The sequence below is a fragment of the Cetorhinus maximus genome, chromosome 10, assembly GCF_964194155.1.
Source record: "Cetorhinus maximus chromosome 10, sCetMax3.hap1.1, whole genome shotgun sequence".
In the NCBI taxonomy this organism is placed as follows: domain Eukaryota; kingdom Metazoa; phylum Chordata; class Chondrichthyes; order Lamniformes; family Cetorhinidae; genus Cetorhinus; species Cetorhinus maximus.
This window is the reverse complement of record NC_135888.1, coordinates 12904557-12926886: the sequence shown is the minus strand read 5'-3', so window position 1 is coordinate 12926886 and position 22330 is coordinate 12904557. Positions and strand designations below refer to the sequence as shown.

Genomic DNA, 22330 nt, shown 5'->3' with positions numbered 1-22330 from the left:
TTACATGTTTGTGCCGCAATGACATTACGACTCCATAATTGACCTGCTAATTATTTCCAGAATTAATTTATTTCAGATTTTCAGCATTTGTAATTTTTTTTGCTTTTTTAGCTATTTTCAAAATGTAGTTTTTAAAAATTAACAAATAAAATATTAGTTGCATCTTCCACAGATAGCAAAAGTTGAGTCTTTGATATTAAAATTTCTTGTTTCCTAATTTAAACAGGTAATCTTTTCAGTACCCCTTTAAAAAAATTACTTAATATATGATTGATTTTTTAAAAATTCAACTGTAAGTGCTGATGACATAATTTGGAGCATGGCTGAGATGCTATTTACAGTGTAAGGAAGTTCAAACAACTGAAACAATTAAAATAATATGAAGTAAGATTAAGTACATGGATTATGTTTAATGCATACTAATAATAACTTGGCTCCTTGATAATTACAAGCTCTGTGACTCTTCCCAAATATATTCTCACAAATAAATCATCAGATCTTACTGTTTAAGCAATTAAAAAATCTAAACTAAAAGCTCCAAAAGAGCTATTACATTAATTATAGATTAAAAAGAAATCCATGAAAAGTTGAAATATGAAATGAAAACTGAAAATGCTGGAGATGCACGAGTTGATCTTTTTTATATTTAAAGGGCCTAAACTTAGACAAAGTGTTCTTGACCACCAGATTTAAATGGCTAATTTAATTTCACAACTATTCAAACATGGTTGAAGTATTCTTAGGATAAAATCATACATGTTTTGGAATTTATTTTACCCAAATTAAATCGTTCATGAGCCTCTTGCCTCTCCTGGATAGTTACTGGCTGTCCATCCAAGCAATTCAACGAACGTAAATGGTATATGACATACAACCGATAATGTGGAAGGCGAGCAACGGGATTATCTGCCAGAGTTAGCGATGTCAACTCTTTCAGAGGTTTCAGTTTAGATACATCCTGGAGCTAAGCCGTAAAACAGGAAAATTATTAGGTCATCCACAAGAAATACATCAAGTGTCTTACAAATGAAATCAGAAGATTAATCTTCTTGCCTAAACAGAAACATCATTTTGCCATCACAAAAAAAAACACATATATTCTGTTTAAAACAATTGCCAATAAGAAAATTTGTGCTCTTAAACAGAGTTTCCAAAGGCCAAAACAAATAATTTTTAGTTCACTTTTACTTATTCCCCTTCTGTCCAGCTATTAAAAGGAAATGCACAAATTACAGGTCATCTACTAACAACAGATTTTCCAGTTGTGTTGTGACTGAACTAAGTAATTTTCTTTACAAACTTGATGAACAAAAGTGCCCTTAACCCCAGATGTACAAGGTGCTTTTTTTAAATCCCAGGGCAGGATTTTTAGATCGATGGGCCCGGGAATGCAATTAACAGCCAGCCAGCGCGAAAGGCGCGCTGAAAGGCTCAGTGCTGCCAAGGTGGGGGCAGGAGGAGGGCGAGCTGCTTCAGGGAGCTGAAGAATTTAAATGCAAAAAATAAAGATTTTAAAAACCGGGAAAAATGCCCACGCATCAGAATCAGTCACTGGAACATATGGATGTTGAAAATTCCGTCAAAATATTTTAATTTTTAAAAAAATTAATATTAGAAACCTCATCCCGCCCATGGATGAGGTTTCCTGAAAACTGCAAAGGTCGCCTGGCAGATTTGTCCGCCCACCAATCGTAGAGTTGGATGGGCAATGAAAAATCTCAGTTAATTACTTCTTTAATGGCCTTAAAAGGCCTCCTAATAGTCAGCGGGCGCACTTCCGTCTCTCCTGTGCGCCTGCCGACCAAAATATTACGCAAGTGCGCAATGATGTCGGGACGTTCACCTAATGTCATCACACGCTATTTCACGCTCAAGCGGGTTGGGCATGCGCCCACACACTGAGTGAAAAATTATGCCCCAAAAGTTAATATTGAATGTAGAATTGGGCCTTCAGTTATGTCGCACTAGAAGAAAAAGAACAATCGGAATAGCCGGTATTGCAGTCAGGAATATGGATTAAGTTTATAAAATCAGATATCACACCTGACATTCGGAAATTCACAATGGGCGGAATTTTCTGAGCCCGCTGGCAGCGGATGTGATAGGTGGTGTGCGCGCAAAATATGGTGCGACCTGCTTCACGACGGCGATCGTCCACTCAGCTCACCGACAACGGGCCGTGTTTCCCACCATCGGTCGGCGAGAAGCTAATTGCAATACATCAGCATATGATTAAAAGGCCACCCCACCAGACTCTTGGAACCCCGCCATATCATCCATCCACATAGGCGGGAAAGCAAGCCTAAGTGTTTCACAACAGCACGCAGGCTACATGCACTTAGCGACCTTCACTTTGGGGTAACTGAGATGAGTGAGCAGCAGCATTCTCCATAGCATGCCTGTTGTTTACAGGCCTCAGGGGTGTCGGGGGTGGGGTAGCAACTGATGCCTGGCCCCAGAGACTCCTGGCTGCGCAAAGGCAGGAGCAGCAACCTCATGAAGAAGGGACAGCATGGGCTCCCGCACACGCTGCCCAGGAGCCGTGGCTGGTCGGCGCCCTAGCGACACCCAGGGTCTATAGACGCTGCCTGCCATTCCTGCAGCTGATTCAGACCCAGTCTGGCTGATGACTGAGCATATCTAGGGACCTGGTGGCTCACATTTGCCACTTACCTCAGGACTTGGTGCCAAGGGGACATGGAGGACATCCACTGCCAGTGGCTGTGAAAGTGACCACAGCGCTCAATTTCTATGCCAGTGGCTCCTTTCAGGGCTCCACAGGTGATCTCTGTGGCATTTCACAATCCGCCACCCACAAATGCATCCATGAGGTCACAAATGCCATCTTCTCAAGGGCACACAACTTTGTGCATTTCGCCCGGGACCAAGACAGCCAGGATGCAAGGACCATTGGATTCACCCTGATCTCAGGATTCCCACAGGGGCAGGGTGTGATTGACTGCACTCATGTGATGCTCAGGTCTTCGTTGTTACACTCAGTGGGTTTCATCAACCGCAAGGACTTCCACTCACTGAACGTGCAAGTGATATGCGACCACCAGAAATGTATCCTGCAGATGTGTGCACGGTTTTCAGGGAGAGTGCCTGACACCTACATCCTGTGTCGCTCGGAGATCCCTGCAGTCTTCCAGGGTCCACAGGGGCTGCACGGTTGGCTCCTTGGGGACAAGGGCTACCCACGGAGGCCGTGGCTGATACGCCTGTGCAGCGGCCTCAGAGTGCAGCAGGGCGACGCTACAATAAGGCTCATGCAGCAGCTTGCAACTTGGTGGAGCAGACCATCAGGATGCTGAAGATGCACTTCTGGTACCTGGACCAGTCTGGTGGAGCCCTCAATACAGTCCGCAAAGGGTGACATGCATCATCGTCGTCTGCTGCGCGCTTTACAACCTGGAGCTGCAACAGGGGGACGAGCTGGCTGAGGAGGAGATGGAGGAGCTGCACGTCTCCTCCAATGAGGACGCCGCCGACGGGGATGAGGGTGAGGGGGTCCTTGGAGGTGAAAATGACGGGGATGAGGCTCTCGGACTGGCTAGGCGAGGCAGGCGCACTCGGAGGCCCTCATAGCTACCAGGATCTGTGGAGGATGATGACGACATGCAGTGAGGTGTCCCCATAGATCATCACTTCGCAGTTGTGAACATTTGACTCCAGTCTGGCGTATGGCAGTGCCAATACCCTCTGAGAATGCTCCTGTCATGGAGATAGAGTGGAGGCCCTAATAGTCGCTCGATTGCAGGAGGATGATGACAAGATGCAGTGAGGACACGCCATAGATCTCACATAGCCTCTGAGAATGTCTGACTCCTGTCTGGCTGAGGGTAGCTCGCTTGCGCTCCATGATCAGAGCCATCTCAGAGACGCAGCCATGAAACTTTAGACGCATCTGATGCTGTGTCCGCCTTCAGCACTTCAGCCTTTCAGGGCTGGTGCACAGCATCACTGGTCGCAGATGCTGGTGCAACGGGGGCCAGCCACACCTTAGAGGTGCTGAGAGCACACAGAGTATGAGGGAACCCTGTGGCGCCTGCCCACTACATTCTGGCAGCAATGACCAGCACTGCCGACGTGCAGGTATCAGTAATATTTCCAGGGAGTGTGAGGCTGGACCATCACTGTGGTCTGAAGGCTGCACAGAGCACAGGGAAGAGGCCCTGGACTGAGACACCTGCCTTTTATCTTTTGCAAAAAGGTTTCACATCTGAGTGACAAGAACACTGCTATTTAGAACAAGAAGCCACTGGCAGGGAGACATTCTTAGGAGTTTGTTGACAATAGTGAACAGTATGTACAAGTGATCAATACCCGTGGCCAGGCGGTGCAACTACTTTTACCTACCTTTCCTAACCTTGCCGCTATGTCTTAGTGCTCCCCAGAAATCCACAGCAGAGGTGGAGGCAGCCTGCTGATTGTGACGCCCTGTCTGTGATGACTTTGGCGGGTGTCCTCTGGAGGGCTGAAGCCTGGTGGGCCCTGGCCTGCTTTTAGGGTCCTGCTGTGTGGCAGTGGCACCCTCCTAGCCTGTGAAGCTAGAGCTGCGGAGGTCACAGGAAGAGGGGAATTGGATGAGCCGGTCACTCCCAGAGTCACCTGGGTGGATGGCCCCCGAGTGTGCACCTGCTGATCCTCCTCTCTATGGGTCCCTGAGGGCACCTGGCTGACTCAGTGAGCGGAAGGGGTAGCTGGAGTGAAATCGAGCTGCCCAGCACCCCTCTTGCGTGCACAATGTTGGAAGCCAACTATGACATCAGCAATGGAGTTAAGCCCACACAATGCAGGAGTGATGTCTTGGACCAAGGTCTCCATAGCGGCTGCCATCCTGCCAGTGTTGACCTTGGTGGGTTGCAATGCCAGCGCTATCACCTCAGCCTGAAGATGGACGGACTCCTCCATCATGCCTTGCAATCTGAGGAGTGCAGTGGACATCCCATCCTGATGTTTCCAAGCTTGCCTTTGTAGCTCCAGCAACTGTGACATGACCGAATCCAGAGGCTCATCATCTGACTCGGACTCAGCAACGTTCTGGCCTCCAGCAGTCCTACAAGTGTCGGGGACCTGGGAAGTCCCTGCCTCCGCCTGCTGTGGATCAGAAAGTGCGATGTGCTCACCAGATTGTGATCCCGAGACTACTCTAAAGCTAGGTCCCACCAAGGTGTGTGTCTCAGTGCTGGTGGAGGGTGTGGGTGAGCGCTGTGATGGGACTTCAGGGAGGGTGCCTTCAGATTCCTGTAGAGGTTTCTTCACGGCTTGATCGGAGGCGCCGGGTCATGGACTCTGTCGGCTGTTTGGCAGATATGCCTACGAAAGCAAGGGGAAATAATTAATGCATGTCAGTGGCCTATGAAAGAGGACACGTCACTCACGGCATGGTTGTCTAATGGATGTTGCACTGCTGGATCTTCACTTGGTAGAGCAGTGACGACCTCACCGTCAACACAGGACCAGTCCCGGTCATTGCCGGCCATCTGGATGGCTCTGTTTTTGAATTCTGTCAGAACTTTGATCTCTGGCATCCCTCCACCTGTCTGCGACCTTTCCCTCTTGTTGTGCGCCATTTCTCCTGCATGTATAGAGGTGGGGAGAGTGTATCAGGATGCCCGTCAGGCCAGATGATAACTATGTCTGGCCTGTGTGGGTGGTGATTGGTCCCATGGATGGGATAAGAACAATGACGGTGTGTGTGAAAGAGTGAATGGTGATGTCTCTTGCACTGGCAGTGAGTGAGGGCCCTGTGTACGTGATGGGTTTGTGAGTTGAGAGTGATCACAAGTGACTTACCCTGGCGGAACGGAGGAGATCATTCATCCTTTTGCAGCACTGGGTGGTGTCCTCCTCTGCAGGGTGTTCACACTGACCACCGCTGCCACCGCCTCCCAAGCCAGGTTAGTTACTTTGTTGCCCATCCTGTGGCCAGAGCGGGGGTAGAGCACAACCCAGCGGGCCTCCATGGCATCCAGCAGTCACTTGAGGGACCCGTCGTTGAAGCGGTCTTTTTTCCTTTGTTGGCCATGTCTCCCAGATAGTGGTGATGAGCTGGTGGCGATGAGCACTTTGCTGGTAGCTGCCTTTTAAAGATGGCAACCGGCGTGATGCAACAGCGGGGTGATGGCGGGCAGGCGAATGAGAGCCCGCTCGCCATGGAATTGGCATGTTTCAAGGGAGTGAATAAATAATGAAGTGGGTTCGGGACAATATGGCGTGGGTAGGACTCCATTTTACCCACCTGCTACTGCACTTGGTGCAATTCTGGGAAAATTCCACCCAATATGTTTGTTTTTGGAAGTTTCAGGTTTAATTTTGCAAAGTTGTGCCTTATTTCTAAACTCTCATTATCTGATGTTCAGATTTTTGAACTACATTGCAGTTTTCTCTATTTTCATTTTCTTTGAAACAGATAATGACGATATCTTACAATTGGAGTCTGACTGCAGATTTGTTTAATTTTGAAGCTTTGAAAACTCTACATTATTAAAGGAGAGATAGTACATGAATACATGTTCTCTTAACCTCCTACAAATTACAATGTTATATAAACTCCTTGGCCCAAATTTTTATTTCAGACACAAATCCCAACAGTCAATCTTCAATGAATATTGCAATGTGCCTAATTGAAATCAACATACCGTTGTAATATTGTTCTGTTTGAGGTTGAGGATGCGAAGGGATCGCAACTTCTTTCCAACCCAAACTGGAATTTGTTCAATATAATTTCCAGCCAGCTTCAGATTCTGAAGGTTCACCATGTGCTCCAGACCTTCAATTTTACTAAATGCAGGAAAAAGTTTAGATTTTTTTAACCAAGATATGAAATGTATCTGCTGACCAGGCATGCAAAGCCAGTGTGAAGGCTCACAATATTATCTATTAGCAACAGAATAAAGCTATATTATTCTATATTTATTAGGACCAAGACAAGTGTAGCATCATCATGCAAGATCTACTGAAAGTTCATCAAATATCAAACATCTAAATTACTGATTTTTTTTAAATCTATTCAGTTAATCACACAGTTCTGATTTTGTTTCTCCATTCATTGTCTCATTGGTGAAAGCACAGCACATTTCTCTAGTTACTCACCGAATTTGGTTGAATGAAAGACTAAGTTCGCGCAGTTTAAATTGTTTGTCCAGTTTTTCTATTTTCTCAATCAAATTATTGTTCAAGTTCAAGGCCAGTAACTGCTCGCATTTTTCCAAGTTTTCTATAAACTGAATATAAAATGTTATGAATTCTTCAGCTAACAACACTAAGAAAGTTACATACTTATATATTATTTTTCCTGAGGGCAAGACTTTTCCAATATTCCTTTCCATAATTAGGACATATACCCATTCAGCAGCAGAAAGTTTGTTAACAGTTCAGTTTTAGATCAAAACTTATGTTGCTCTTTGTCTTGCAGCCAAAGGACAAGTAATGATGGCTCCATGAGAACTCTCCCACCTTCTTACTGGGAGACAAATCAGTTCTGTTTGATGATCCTTGCACATCATGGCATAGAATGGGAATGAAACAGAATTAGATAATTGATAAATGTTTTTGCACCGCAAGTGCTACACTTTCCAACAAGCAGTACTGCTGAAATTAGATCCTGTATCTTTGATAAACTATTATGCGTTCAATTACAAGCCTGAGGACATTATTTTTACATCCATAAATATTCTTCAGCAATTGATTGTTTAGATCAGAAGTATCCTTCATCACATATCATCAGATAAAAGTACTGTAGTTTCATACTTTCAGTAAAAATGATGAAGATGTCAAAATTATTTTGCAGAGCTATGAACATTTTATACAAATTTTAAATGTATTCCCTTATCTCTGTCAACTTTAATATAAATTCTGAAATTTAAGTCAATGTGATTGGCCAGGTTTGAACCTTGTTAGAAACAAGTATTCAGCAGTATAATAATTAGTAGCATATTCTGAAACATTCTTTCGTATAAAGTGATATCACGTTCTGAACAAAATTTAAACCCATATTATATATCAGGGCCACAAGTTGCTGGCATTTATTAGTCGCTGTATATTGTTTTTGAGATTAGCTACTGAGCCAAAGCAGAAGCAAGCCTAAAGTTTAAAAAAGTGACTCATTTTTTTCTAATTGCGCTGAAGCTTTAGATTTTGTGCCCGCTCATTCTGCTAGGTCAGAAAATAAATGCAGTGCCTCCTGCACATCAATGCATTGAGCAGAAATGGAAACATGGGTCTATGGCAGAGGACGCGATTCTATTTCTTATAGCTAGACAAGGACTGCATACATAATTAAGTGTCTAAATAGACAGGAAAAGCAAATGTAACATAATAGCATGACAAAAACCAGCAATATCTGATTTACAGCACCATGACAGTTATCGTAAACTGAGTTATACAGAATGATTAGAGATTGTGTGTAAAAGGTAATACATGAAGTATTGAAGTGTCAACGTGGTGAAGCTACAACTGAGGACTACTTGAATTAGGGGGGTGATGGCGTAGTGGTATTGTTGCTGGATTAGTAATCCAGAGACCCAGGGTTATGCTCTGGGGATCCAGGCTCAAATCCTGCCATGGCAGATGGTGGATTTTGAATTCAATAAAAATCTGGAATTAAAATAAGTCTAATGATGACAATGAGTAAATACCCATCTGGCTCGCTAGGGAACAAAGAAAAGTACAGCACAGGAAACAGGCCCTTCGGCCCTCCAAGCCTGCGCCGATCATATTGCCCGTCAACTAAAACATTTTGCACTTCCGGGGTCCGTATCCCTCTATTCCCATCCTAAGGAAGGAAATCTGGCCTGCATGTGACTCCAGATCTGCAGGAATGTGGTTGATTCTTAAATGCCCTCTGAAGCCACTGTTGTATCAAGCCACTACAAAGTCTCAAAAAGGAATAGAACCAGACGAACTGGACAGACGGACCCGGAATAGACCGAAGCACCAGAAATGACAACAGCAAACTCAGCTCTGTTGACCCTGCAAAGTCCTCCTTCCTAGCATCTGGGGGCTACTGCCAAAATTGGGAGAGCTATCTCATAGACGAGTCAAGCAACAGCCTGACATAGTCATCCTCACGAAATCATATCTTCCAAACACCACCATCCCTGGGTATGTCCTGTCCCACCGGCAAGACAGCAGAGGTGGCGGCACAGTGGAATACAGTCGGGAGGGAGTCCTCAACATTGACTCCGGACCTCACGAAGTCTCATGGCATCAGGTCAAACATGGGCAAGGAAACCTCCTGCTGAACACCACGTACCTCCCTCCATCAGCGGATGAATCAGTGCTCCTCCATGTTGAATAGCACTTGGAGGAAGCTCTGTGGGTTTCAAGGGCGCAGAATGTACTCTGGGTGAGGGACTTCAGTGTCCATCACCAAGGGTGGCTCAGCAGCACCACTGTTGACCAAGCTGGCCGAGTCCTAAAGGACATAGCTTCTAGACTGGGTCTGTGGCAGGTGCTGAGGGAACCAACAAGGGAAAACATACTTGACCTCATCCTCACCAACCTGCCTGCCGCAGATGCATCTGTCCATGACAGTAACAGTAGGACGAACCACCGCACAGTCGTTATGGAGATGAAGTTCCGCCTTCACATTGAGGATACTCTCCATTGTGTTGTGTGGCGCTACCACTGTGCTAAATGGGATAATTGCAAACAAATCTAGCAACTCAATGCTGAGCATTCATGAGGCGCTGTGGACCATCAGTAGTATTCGAACACAATCTGTAACCTAATGGCCTGGCATATCTCCCACTCTACCATTACCATCAAGCCAGGGGATCAACCCTGTTCAATGAAGAGTGCAAGAGGGCATGCCAGGAGCAGCACCAGGCATACCTAAAAATGAGGTGTCAACCTAGTGAAGCTACAACACAGGACTACTTGCATGCCAAACAGCATAAGCAACAAGTGATAGACAGAGCTAAGCGATCCCAAAACCAATGGATCAGATTTCAGCTCTGCAGTCCTGCCACGCCCAGCTGTGAATGGTAGTGGACAATTAAACAACTCACTGGAGCAGGAGGCTCCATAAATATCCCCATCCTCAGTGATGTGGGAGCCCAGCATATCAGTGCAAAAAAATTGCATTTGCAACAATCTTCAGCCATAAGCGCTGAGTGGATGATCCAGCATCACAGGTGCCAGTCTTCAACCAATTTGATTCACTCCACGTGATATCAAGCAGCTGAAAGCACTGGATAATGCAAAGGCTATGGGCTCTGACAATATTCCAGCAATAGTACGGAAAACTTGTGCTCCAGAACATGCCATGCTACTAGCCAAGCTGTTCCAGTACAGCTACAACACTAGCATTTACCCGGCTATGTGGAAAATTGCCCAGGTGTTTCCCATACACAAAAAGGACAAATCCAACACGGCCAATTACCGCCCCATCAGTCTACTCACCATCATCAGTAAAGTAATGGAAGGGGTCATCAACAGTGCTATCAAGCGGCACTTCCTTAGCAATAACCTGGTTGCTAGCGCCCAGTTTGGGTTCCACCAGGGCCACTCAGCTCCTGACCTCATTACAGCCTTGGTTCAAACATGAACAAAAGAGCTGAACTCCCAAGGTGAGGTGAGAGTGACTGCCCTTGACATCAAGGCAGCATTTGACCGAATGTGGCATCGAAGAGCCCGAGTAAAACTGGAGACAATGGAATCAGAGGGAAAACTCTCAGCTGGGTGAAGTCATACCTAGCACAAAGAAAACTCTCCACTGGTTAGGGTCCTACCTAATACCAAGGAAGACAATTGTGGTTGCTGGAGGTCAGTCATCTCAGCTCTAGGACATCATTGCAGAGTTCCTCAGGGTAGTGTCCTCAGTTAAACCATCTTCAGCTGCTTCATCAATGACCTTCCTCCATCATAAAGTCAGAATTGGGATGTTCACTAATGACTGCACAATGTTCAGCACCATTCGCAACTCCTCAGATACTGAAGCAGACAATGTCCAAATGCAGCAAGTCCTGGACAATACCCAGGTTTGAGCTAACACGGCAAGTAACATTCATGCCACACAAGTGCCAGGCAATGACCATCTCCAACAAAAGAGAATCTAACCATCGCCCCTTGACATTTAATGGCATTACCATCACTGAACCCCCCACTATCAACATCCTGGGGGGTTACCATTGACCAGAAAATGAACTGGGCTAGCCATATAAATACTGTGGCTACAAGAGCAGATCAGAGGCTAGGAATCCTACAGCGAGTAACTCACCTTGTGACTCCCCAAAGCCTGACCACCATCTACAAGGCACAAGTCAGGAATGTGATGGAGTACTCCCCACTTGCCTGGATGAGTGCAGCTCCAACAACCTTAAGAAGCTTGACACTGTCCAGGACAAAGCAGCCTGCTTGATTGGCACCACGTCCACAAACATTCACTCCCTCCACCACTGACGCACAGTAGCAGCAGACTGTACCTTCTACAACATGCACTGCAGGAATTCACCAAGGCTCCTTCAACAGCACCTTCCAAACCCACAACCACTACCATCTATAAGGACAAGGGCAGCAGATAGATAGGAAAACCACCACCTGGAAGTTCCCCTTCAAGGCACACACCACCCTGACTTGGAAATATATTACTGGTCCTTCACTTTCGCTGGGTCAAAATCCTGGGACTCCCTTCTTAACAGCACTGTGGGTGTACCTACACCACATAGGCTGCAGAGGTTCAAGGAGGCAGCTCACCACCACCTTCTCAAGGGAAACTAGGGATGGACAATAAATGCTGGCCCAGCCAGCGAAGCCCACATTCCGTGAATGAATTTAAAAAAAAAACATCAGCAGCATGTGATAGATAGAGCTAAGAGATTCCACAACCAACGGATCAGATCTAAGCTCTGCAGTCCTGCCATATCCAGATGTGAATGGTGGTGGACAATTAAACAACTCACTCGAGGAGGAGGATCCACAGATATCCCCATCCCTAATGATGGGGTAGCCCAGCACATCAGTGCAAAAGACAAGTCTGAAGTGCTTGCAACCATTTTCAGCCAGAAGTACTGAGTGGATGATCCATCTCAGCCTCCTCCAGAGGTCCCCAGCATCACAGACACCGGTCTTCTGCCAATTCAATTCAATTCACTCCACGTGATATTAGGAAACGGTTGATGCCATTGGATGCTGCAAAGGCTATGGGCCCTGACAATATTCCGGTAATAGTACTGAACACTTGTGCTCCAGAACTTGCCACATCCCTAGCCAAGTTGTTCAAGTACAGCTGCAACACTGGTATCTATGCAGCAATGTGGAAAATTTCCCAGGTATGTCCCATACACAAAAAGCAGGACAAATGCAACCTGGCCAATTACCGCCCCATCAGTCTACTCTTGATCATCAGTAAATTGATGGACGGGGTCATCAACAATGCTATCAAGTAGCACTTGCTTAGCAATAACCTGTTCACTGATACTCAGTTTGAGTTCTTCCAAGATCATTCAGCTCCTGACCTCAGTACAGCCTTGGTTCAAACATGGACAAAAGAGCTGAAGTCCAGAGGTGAGGTGAGAGTGACTGCCCTTGACATCAAAGCAGCATTTGACCTAGTATGGCATCAAGGAGTCCTAGTAAAACTGGAGTCAACGGGAATCAGGAGGAAAACTCTCCGCTGGCTGGAGTCATACCTAGCACAAAGGAGGATGGCTGTGGTTGTTTTAGGTCAATCATCTCAGCTCCAGGACATCACTGCAGGAGTTCCTCAGGGTAGTGCCGTCAGCTCAACCATCTCCAGCTGCTTCATCAATGACCTTCTTTACATCATAAGATAAGAAGTAGGGATGTTCAGTGACGATTGCACAATGTTCAGCACCATTCGCAACTCCTCAGGTGTTGAAGCAGTCCTTGTCCAAATGCAACAAGACCTGGACAATATCCAGGCTTGGGTTGACAAGTGGCAAATAACATTCGTGCTGCACACGTGCCCGGCAATGACCATCTCCAACAAGAGAGAATCTAACCATCGCTCCATGACATTTATTGGCATTGCCATCATTGAATCCCCCATTATCAACATCTTGGGGGTTGCCAATGACAAGAAACTGAACTGGACTAGCCATATAAATACTGTGGCTACAAGAGCAGGTCAGAGGCTAGGAATCCTGCAGTGTGTAACTCACCTCCTGGCTCCCCAAAGCCTGCCCACCATCTACAAGGCATAAGTCAGGAGTGTGATGGAATACTCCCCACTTGCTTGGATAAGTGCAGCTCCAACAACACTCAAGAAGCTTGACACTATCCAGGACAAAGTAGCCTGCTTGATTGACACCCCATTCACAAACATTCACTCCCTCCACCACCAACACAAAGTTGCAGCAGTGTACACCATCTATAACTTGCACTGCAGGAACTCACCAAGCCTCCTTAAACATCACCTTCCAAACCCACAAACACTACCATCTGTAAGGACAAAGGGAGCCGATGCCTGGGAACACCACCACCTATAAATTCCCCTCCAAGCCACTTACCATCCTGGCTTGGAAATATATCATCTTTCCTTCACTGTCACTGGGTCAAAATCGTGGAACTCCCTAACTGCACTGTGGGTGTAACTATACCACATGAACTGCAGCAGTTAAAGGCAGCAGCTCACCACCATCTTCTAAAGGGAATTAGGGATGGCCTAGCCAGTGAAGCCCACATCCCATGAATGAATTTTAAAAATTGAGATTTCATTTCCACTCCTACTGAATAAAGCATATAAACCAATAATAAACAACTCCTAATTTTACTAGCTTTTATTATAAAGGCATCCACAAGTAGCTGTTGGATTTAAAATCAAAATCATTCTCCAACTTTCAGAAGGATCTACAAGTTATCACTGGTATAGCAGTTGTTAAAGTTATCAAATTAAATCCTTACAATTGGATCCATAGCACAGAACTGTCTGCCAATGGTCTGCTTATCCATTAATAATTATAAAAAGGCTACCTAAGTATAGAGACATTAGGTAAAACAACTCTGATCTAAGCTCAGATGAAACTGGGTCTTATCCCAAGACTAAGGGCATTATCAAGAGCGTAGAAATTCCTGAACCTGTTAAAATTTTGATAATGTAGGTTTCCTATTGGAACACAAACTATTCATTTTCAACACACTAGTTTTATGTCAGAATTTGGATCGTAGCTTCAATGAACTCCTATGTACTACCTTAAACTTTTTCCCCGCTTCCTTGGACAGGCAAAGGTTGAGACACTGCACGGAACTAAATTGTTCTTGCTTTGACTGCTTTTTGATCAAGTCCTCAGTGATGTATCGGACCCCTGGGCTTTTATTTACTGCATCTGAAAATGAGAAAAGGAATCCAAAGATCCAAAGTTTATACTCAATTCTCAACCATGGCTAAGCATGTATCATAACGTATCAGTCAGAGAGCAGATATTTTTAAAAGGACAAGTGGGAACATAAATATGTGGTGAACTGGGTGTCAGTAGGTGAAGAGTATGCTCAAAAAATGTGTAATCCGTCTTACTTGTTTTCTCTGTTTGAGAAAGTAAGTAAATAACTTTCACCAATGCTGCTTTAAGATTAATCATTGCAAGGTACATGTTGAGAAAAAAAATCACAGTAACTCTTCCCTTTACATTTCCTTCTGCCTGGAGGGTAGTACCATGTTTCTGCTCAGCACTCCCTCTACAGGAGGAATGATACTGATAATTCACTCATGGAATTGCTCGATACAAACTCAGTTGTTGCAGCACTGTATCACCATTTGGAGCACGGATATACTGCACCACAGTTTTGGCTAACTTTACACCGTCAGCAGCACTCATATTGCACCATACATGTTAATTTTATTTATGCCACATCTTTGTGCAGTATAATGGAAGTACAATCAAAAGAAAATCTGGAGATCAGTATGACCCTACAGATCTAAGGCTCACAATTAATTATGAGTTATAAAATAACTACATGCAATTAATACCATAGCCCAGATTTTCCTGTAATGACAAGATATTCTGTACAATTAGCCATCTCGCACACTGATCACACCAGCAATAGGTTTCTCCATATTTTCCTGCATTGGTAATGAGAATTACATTGCACAGAGAATGGCAGTGAATTGAAAATATGACATTTTTGTCAACGATTCAACAAAAACTCAGTGACAATTTTAAGGTATAACACTCATCCAAACTACTACTTCCACCAGGCTGATAATTTCTCAATAGAATTAGTCAGTCTCCTTCAATTTGAAGCATGTCATGAATTTGCGAATGGAGATTCTCTTGGTGTGCTGAGCCTGTACTTTAGCCTCAAACCAGCTCATGTCTAATAATTGGAGCAGAAAAGTTCTATTAGCTATAAAACGTGACAGCAATGTGAAAAATCACAACAATCCAACAGTCACAGAATCATAATTGCCATTGTTATCAACAAGGGGAAAAGGCAGAGGAAAATATGGAGCACTTCAAGTGATTGTTTATGTCAAGTACTCCATAACTTGCTCTTTCTTCTGCACCATTCAATGGTCTTGATGACGCAGGCATGCAATTATAATGGGGCATTTTCCAGTAAAATCTGAGCTAATATGCTGGATTTAGTTAGATTTTATAATATGTAACATTTAAATTCTTACTCTTTCCAGTAATATATGCAATGGCAAGTTCGCTTTCACTTCCGTCACTGATGTCAAGTTGCTGCGCACCAGCATTTCGAGAATTGTACAAATTTGGAGTATGAGGCCTGCTGGCTGGGGATGGTGATCTAGTTCTTGGAGTTAAGACTGAATAGACTGGGCTTTGCATACTACTTTTCGATGCTTGTAGTTTGGTAATTGCCAGATGTTGTGGAGTTCTCTTCCTCATGGTGCTAGTACTCAAACATTGGGTGACGTATAAAGGTTTTACAATGTGATGAAAAACTGATGTAAATCTGTGTGGACAACAAACAATGACTCATAAGTAAAGGCATTTCAATGATAATCCTTAAAATGCACATGTCAACTCACCTCTGTGTATACTATTGAAATTTAAGAGTAGCAAAGTAAAAGTTGCAGCAAGCCTTTTATATTGTAACACATATTGAAACTTATAACACAAGAAAAGCATACAAGCGTAGTTTTTCCTTTTAGCCTGCACATAGAAATTGGCAACTGTTATATCAGGCCTATTCCCCGGAGCTTTTTCAAGATACATAACTAGGTTTGCACCTCTCCACCCCATAGGTGTGGAATCAGTAGTGGCTTTTTAGTGGAATGTTTGTTACCTCTTATCTCATTTTTTGATGAGTCTACTCCTGATGCCTTAGTACAAAGAACAAAGAAAAGTACAGCACAGGAACAGGCCCTTCGGCCCTCCAAGCCTGCACCGATCATATCGCCCGTCAACTAAAACATTTTGCACTTCCGGGGTCCGTATCCCTCTATTCCCATCCTATTCATGTATTTGTCAAGTTGCCTCTTAAACACCACTATCGTACCTGCTTCTACCACCTCCTCTGGCAGCGAATTCCAGACACTCACTACCCTCTGTGTAAAAAACTTGCCCCGCACATCTCTTTAGTTTTCTCCTCTCACCTTAAATCTATGTCCCCTAATAATTGACTCTTCCACCCTGGGAAAAAGCTTCTGACTATCTACTCTGTCCATGCCACTCATAATTTTGTAAACTTCTAACAAGTTGCCCCTCAATCTCTGTCACTCTAGTGAGAACAATCCAAGTTTCTCCAACCTCTCCTCATAGCTAATAACCTCCAGACCAGGCAGCATCCTGGTAAACCTTCTCTGCACCCTCTCCAACGCCTCCATATCCTTCTGGTAATGTGGCAACCAGAATTGCATGCAATATTCCAAGTATGGCCTAACCAAGGTTCTATACAGCTGCAGAATGACTTCCCAGCTTTTATACTCAATACCCCTGCCAATGAAGGCAAGCATGCCATATGCCTTCCTGACTACCTTATCCACCTGCATTACCACTTTCAGTGACCTGTGGACCTGTACACCCAGATCCCCCTGCCCGTCAATGCACTTAAGGGTTCTGCAATTTACTGTATAATTCCTGCCTGTATTAGACCTTCCAAAATGCATTACCTCGCATTTGTCCGGATTAAACTCCATCTGCCATTTCTCCGCCCAAGTCTCCAACCGATCTATATCCCGTTGTATCCTTTGACAATCCTCTTCACTATCTGCAACTCCTCCAACCTTAGTGTTGTCTGCAAACTTACTAATTAGTCCAGTTACATTTTCCTCCAAATCATTTATGTATACCACAATCAGCAAAGCTCCCAGCACTGATCCCTGCGGAACTCCACTAGTGACAGCTCTCCATTTAGAAAAGCACCCTTCCACTGCTACCCTCTGTCTTCTATGACCAAGCCAATTCTGTATACATCCTGCCAGCTCACCTCTGATCCCGTGCGACTTTACCTTCTGTACCAGTCTGCCATGAGGGACCTTGTCAAAGGCCTTACTGAAATCCATGTATATAACATCCACTGCCCTTCCATCGTCGATCATCTTTGTCACTTCCTCAAAAAACTCGATCAAGTTAGTGAGACACGACCTCCCCTTCAAAAAACCATGCTGCCTCTCACTAATACGCCCATTTGCTTCCAAACGATAGTAAATCCTGTCACGAAGAATCTTCTCCAATAATTTCCCTACCACTGACGTAAGGCTCACCGGCCTGTAATTTCCTGGATTATCCCTGCTACCCTTCTTAAACAATGGAACAACATTGGCCATTTTCCAGTCCTCTGGGACCTCACCCGTAGCCAGTGAGGATACAAAGATTTCTGTCAAGGCCCCAGCAATCTCCTCCCTTGCCTCCCTCAGTACTCTGGGGTAGATCCCATCTGGCCCTGGGGACTTATCCACCTTAATATTCTTCAAGACGCCTAACACCTCTTTTTTGATCTCAACATGATCCAGGCTATCTACACACACTTCCCTAGACAAATCGACCGCTAAGTCCTAGTAGAAGAGAACCTGCCAGAAGTTGGAGCAAGACCCCTGCCAACCAGAGGGTTGTGAGGATTCCTCGAGTAAGCGAAAGGCTTGAAGGCAAGTGGAAAATAGTAATTTATTCCCCAAGATAATTTCCAGTACACTGGCATTCTGACTTTTATGCTCCAGCAGTAGCCAAGAAGGACCCTATCTAGGTGTCTCAAAGAACAGTTGCATGCCTATGAAGCATGAGGTAGCATTCATACTTCTACACTGTTGACACAGTGAAAAGGTGGGCTGCAGTCTCCCTGGGCCACGTTGCCTAGTTCCTGCCCCACTGAACTGGTCTCCTTTTGATTCTATTCTTCCTCTCCCATTCCATATTCTCACTTACCACCTATCATTTTCCTTCCTGTGTCTTTTCATCACTGTACTTAGCAATTTCAACAGCATTTTCTTCTTTTGTGCTTTTTAATTGCTTCACTGAGATAGCTCCAATTATTTTTCACCAGTTTATACTTTTTTTTACAACTTTACAAAAAAAACATGTTTAGAGTACAGAATCCATTATTTCTCCCAAAATTCCTTTCCTATTCAACAATCTGCACTTAACTACCACGGCAGGCCAAATATATAAACATATCATAACGTAAACACATTTCTTCGCTGTCAGCACATGTGTGCAAAGAGTTTGTAACATTTTGTTTGTGTATTTCAGGTGGTGTGACGTATTCAGCTAATGTGCAGTAAAGTGGCAAACTGCGGCCTGTTCTGCACACCAGTATATCAATATACTCCGATACCTTTACTAAAACCAAGTGGAGTATTTTAATGGTGTAAGATTATAAACAACACAGTCAACGCATAATGGCATATCCTACAAGCTTAGTCTTGCAATACCTTATGGAGTTCCCAGTACCATACAGTGGAATGTAGGTATAGATAATTAATAGTAGGTAATTTATGGGATTGTTGCATTAACTGAAAGTCTACGAATGGCCACTGAGATTCCCCAAGCAAGAAAGTGAAGTGAAATGATTCCTGAATCTTAATAGTCATTCTGGTCCGTGATTCATCTCATGGACATGACAGGTAAAAAAAATTGGGAGTGAATAGTCAGTTAAGGACATCATGTCAAATAAATGCAGTAGTAAATAATGATTTATAGTGTTCATAGTATGAACACTAATGAAAACACACATTAAAAAAAATAGACACGGGTTCAGTTTTTCACTTTTTTTTCCTCAATGCCTAGGACACAGAAAAATGTGCAGAGAAACAATGAAGGTGCAGGTAAGAAATAAGATATGAACTACAAGAAAAAGTTGATCAAATTAATTTCCACCCTTCCTTTACCTTCATATGACCCATCTCCAATTCTTCCATGCCTTGATTTCTCTATCTTCATTTCTGGGATAGGCTATCAAACAATATCCATTATAAGGCCAGTGACTTCCACAGCTACCATGACTATACTTTCACCCACCTCTCTTCCTGTACAGACTCTTCCGTTTTCCTAGTTTCGCTGTCACATCTGTTCCAGTGATGACACCTTCATTACCAGTGGTTCTCATGTGCCTTCCTTTTCCCTCAACTGAGGATTCCTTTCACTGTTGTTTAAACATGTCCATCCGATTTCCTACACTTCTACTCTCATTACTTCTGACAGGGAGGAGATAGGGTTCCCCTTAGCCTCATCTTCCATTCCAATAACCTCCACATTCAAAGAATTATTCTCTGCCGTTCCACCATCTACAATGTGATGTCACCACAAAACACATCTTTCCCTACCCTCCCCCTTTCTGCATTCTATAGGAAGCATTCTGTTCACAACAACCTGGCCTACCCCCCTCAATTACCCCCAACACCCCTTCCCCTTCCTATGGCAACTTTCTGTACAAGCACAGGTAATGTAACACCTCCCCCTCTTTCAACCATTCAGGGCATCAAACATTCCTTTCAGGTGAAACAGCTATTTACTTGTACTTCTTTCAATTTAGTATATTGTATTTGCTGTTCACAATGGGGTCCCCTCTATGTTGAGGACCAAACACCAATATACGGAATATCTCTGTTCTGACTCCAAGTTTCTAGTCACCAGTCATTTTAATTCTTTGCCCCATTCCCACTCTGTCCTCTGCCTCCTATACTGTTCCAATAAGGCTCAAATTAGCAGCTTGTCTTTTGATTAGGCATTTTACAGCCTTCCAAGCTTTAGGGATTCAACAATTTTTTGGACAGCAGCTGTTAGTAATAATTCTGTTAATTCCATTTACAACTCTTCAAGAACCATCTTTTGTTTCTTTACTTGTCCCATTGCCATCCCCCCTTTGCTTTATGCTGTCTTTCCTTTTGACATTTAATCCCTTGCCTCACAGCCTATCAAATACCTTCACTTTTCTTTCCCCTCCTTCCCAATTTCCTACCTTGCTTAAAACCTGTTACATCTCTAACTTTTCCCATTTCTGACCAACCTGAAACTGAAACACGAACAGAGTTTCTCTCCACAGGTGCTTCCCGACCCTCTGAGTATTCCAGAATTTTATGCTTTTATTTCAATCTTCAGCATCTGTGGTATTTCACTTGTATATCAGCATTTTACTAGTTTTGTTTGTTGTTGATCCAGTGACTAGGTAAATGCTGAGTCTTCTGTCATTCATGCTCCCATCTACCTAATCCAACACCATTTGTTGAGTAAATGTCTGCTGGTTACAATGTGTAATACTTTGCACAAATGGATTTTGAATTTCAGATTACTGGATCAAAATATAACACTTCAAATATGAAGTGATTGATATCTGCACAGCATCATGACAGCAGTCAAACAAGATTGAACCAACAATTAACACTACATAACTGCCAAGTCTCATTTTAAATATGCAACCTAGTTTGACTCAAAAACAGCTAAAGCTCGGTATGTTTAAATGAACTTGCAATTGGTATTACATTGTTGATCATAACTTCATTCCTCGCAGCTGCCTGGTCTTGACAGCAGCAACACTTGCCCTACTTTAAAATCTGTATTGTATAAAATACAATGGGGGGGGGGGGGGGGGTCATTACCGAATGCAGAATTTGTAACGTTTTAATTAGTTGATCATCGTCTCCCCTTCCAGTTTCCAATCTTTTCCCGTTGCCCAAAGAAGAAGCAACATACCTATCGGAATTCGGATATTGTCACCAATTCAGGACGAAGCTCTTCTGTTTCGGCAATAATTGGAAAAAGTAGACCAACTCAGGTTATTACTTTTTTTTAAAAAAAAACCTTCGAAAGTTTAATATCACAACCTGCCTGTTCAGGTAGAAGGCTTTAAGAGTTTGCGTGTTGGCTCTCCGTTGACATGGTAACCGTTCCCCCTCCCCTGAACTTTAATGGATTAGCTTCTGATGCGCAGAGAATTATGAATTAAAAAATAATTTAAATGAAAAACAACCGATTCTGCTTTTCAGTTTTTTTTCTCTCACTCTCTCTCTTTTCTTGGCTGTAAATGTACCTGTGCTGAATTCGGCTGGGCCCCGGCTCAGATGGTGAGGGTGAAGTGAGGCGGAGAGGAGGAAGTGCGGCCGTTGGGCGACGCCATGTTTGTTTGTGAGGAGGGGGGGGGAGGGGCGAGGCGCGCGCGCGCTTCTTCGCGCTTCTTCCTTCCGCTGTTCAAAGGAGCGAAAATCAACGGATCATCTTAGTCAGCGTTTAACCAAGAACAGATTTCGCATTTGAGAAGCCGAAAGCTGGGCGAGGGGAAGCCTCAAGCAAACATCTAGAACCGATGAGGTGGAAAAAAAAAACCCACTGCTGCGTGGGATGTTTAAAGTCGAAGGAAGTGAAGCAAGGAATACAAGAAAAAATGATGTAACCCAAGGACACAGTGGCAAAAAGAAGAGGGAAACTGAATAAGGGACCAAAGGAAATTAAAGTGGAAGTAAAGTCACTGGGGGCCCAATATGAAAAATGCAAACAAGAATGAGGAGAAGTTGAGGGGTCGTCTTTTCTTTAGACGATGACATCTTTCACATCCTTGAGTTGAACGAAGCAGGATCCCATTCTGGGCAAACTGTCCCTTTTGAGATGTGCTATGTCACAATGCCGCAGTGACAGACAAAGCAAGGACCTGGACATCCAAGTGGTGACACCTCTGTAGCTTATAAGTGTTAGCTAGTTTCTCCCTGTAAGTTGAAGTGGTTTAAATCGATAAAACAAATGCCACAAAATCATATATATAAACCTACACTGTATGGGTATGGAGGAATTTTGGTCAATGAGGGGTGCAATAAGAATGAAAACACAGTACAGGGTATATGATGTGTATGCATTCAGCATTCTCAACACAATACTGGAGCATAACAAAGTATTATCTATAGTAGGAGGTTAAGGGAACCCTTTGCAGTAGTCCTAAGGCTGTGACCTCTAAGACAGTCCATTTGAAGGAA

At 44.0% G+C, this 22330-nt stretch overlaps 1 protein-coding gene across 2 annotated transcripts in view; it reads right to left on the bottom strand.

Annotated features, from left to right (window-relative positions):
* Nucleotides 1-21696, bottom strand: part of cntrl (centriolin) — a 131856-nt gene extending 110160 nt beyond the window's left edge. Inside the window, exons 1-6 of one of the 2 annotated variants that reach the window (XM_078549970.1) lie at nt 21397-21696; nt 15590-15885; nt 14161-14294; nt 7099-7229; nt 6645-6786; nt 778-964 (exon numbers count right to left, since the gene is read on the bottom strand). In XM_078549970.1, coding sequence (XP_078406096.1) covers nt 778-964; nt 6645-6786; nt 7099-7229; nt 14161-14294; nt 15590-15818 — 823 coding nt within the window. In that variant the 5' untranslated portion in view covers nt 15819-15885; nt 21397-21696. Of the gene's footprint in view, nt 1-777; nt 965-6644; nt 6787-7098; nt 7230-14160; nt 14295-15589; nt 15886-21059; nt 21166-21396 lie in introns of those variants that run through there. The other variant, XM_078549971.1, reaches the window with a different exon arrangement.
* Between the last annotated feature and the right edge of the window lie 634 nt (nt 21697-22330).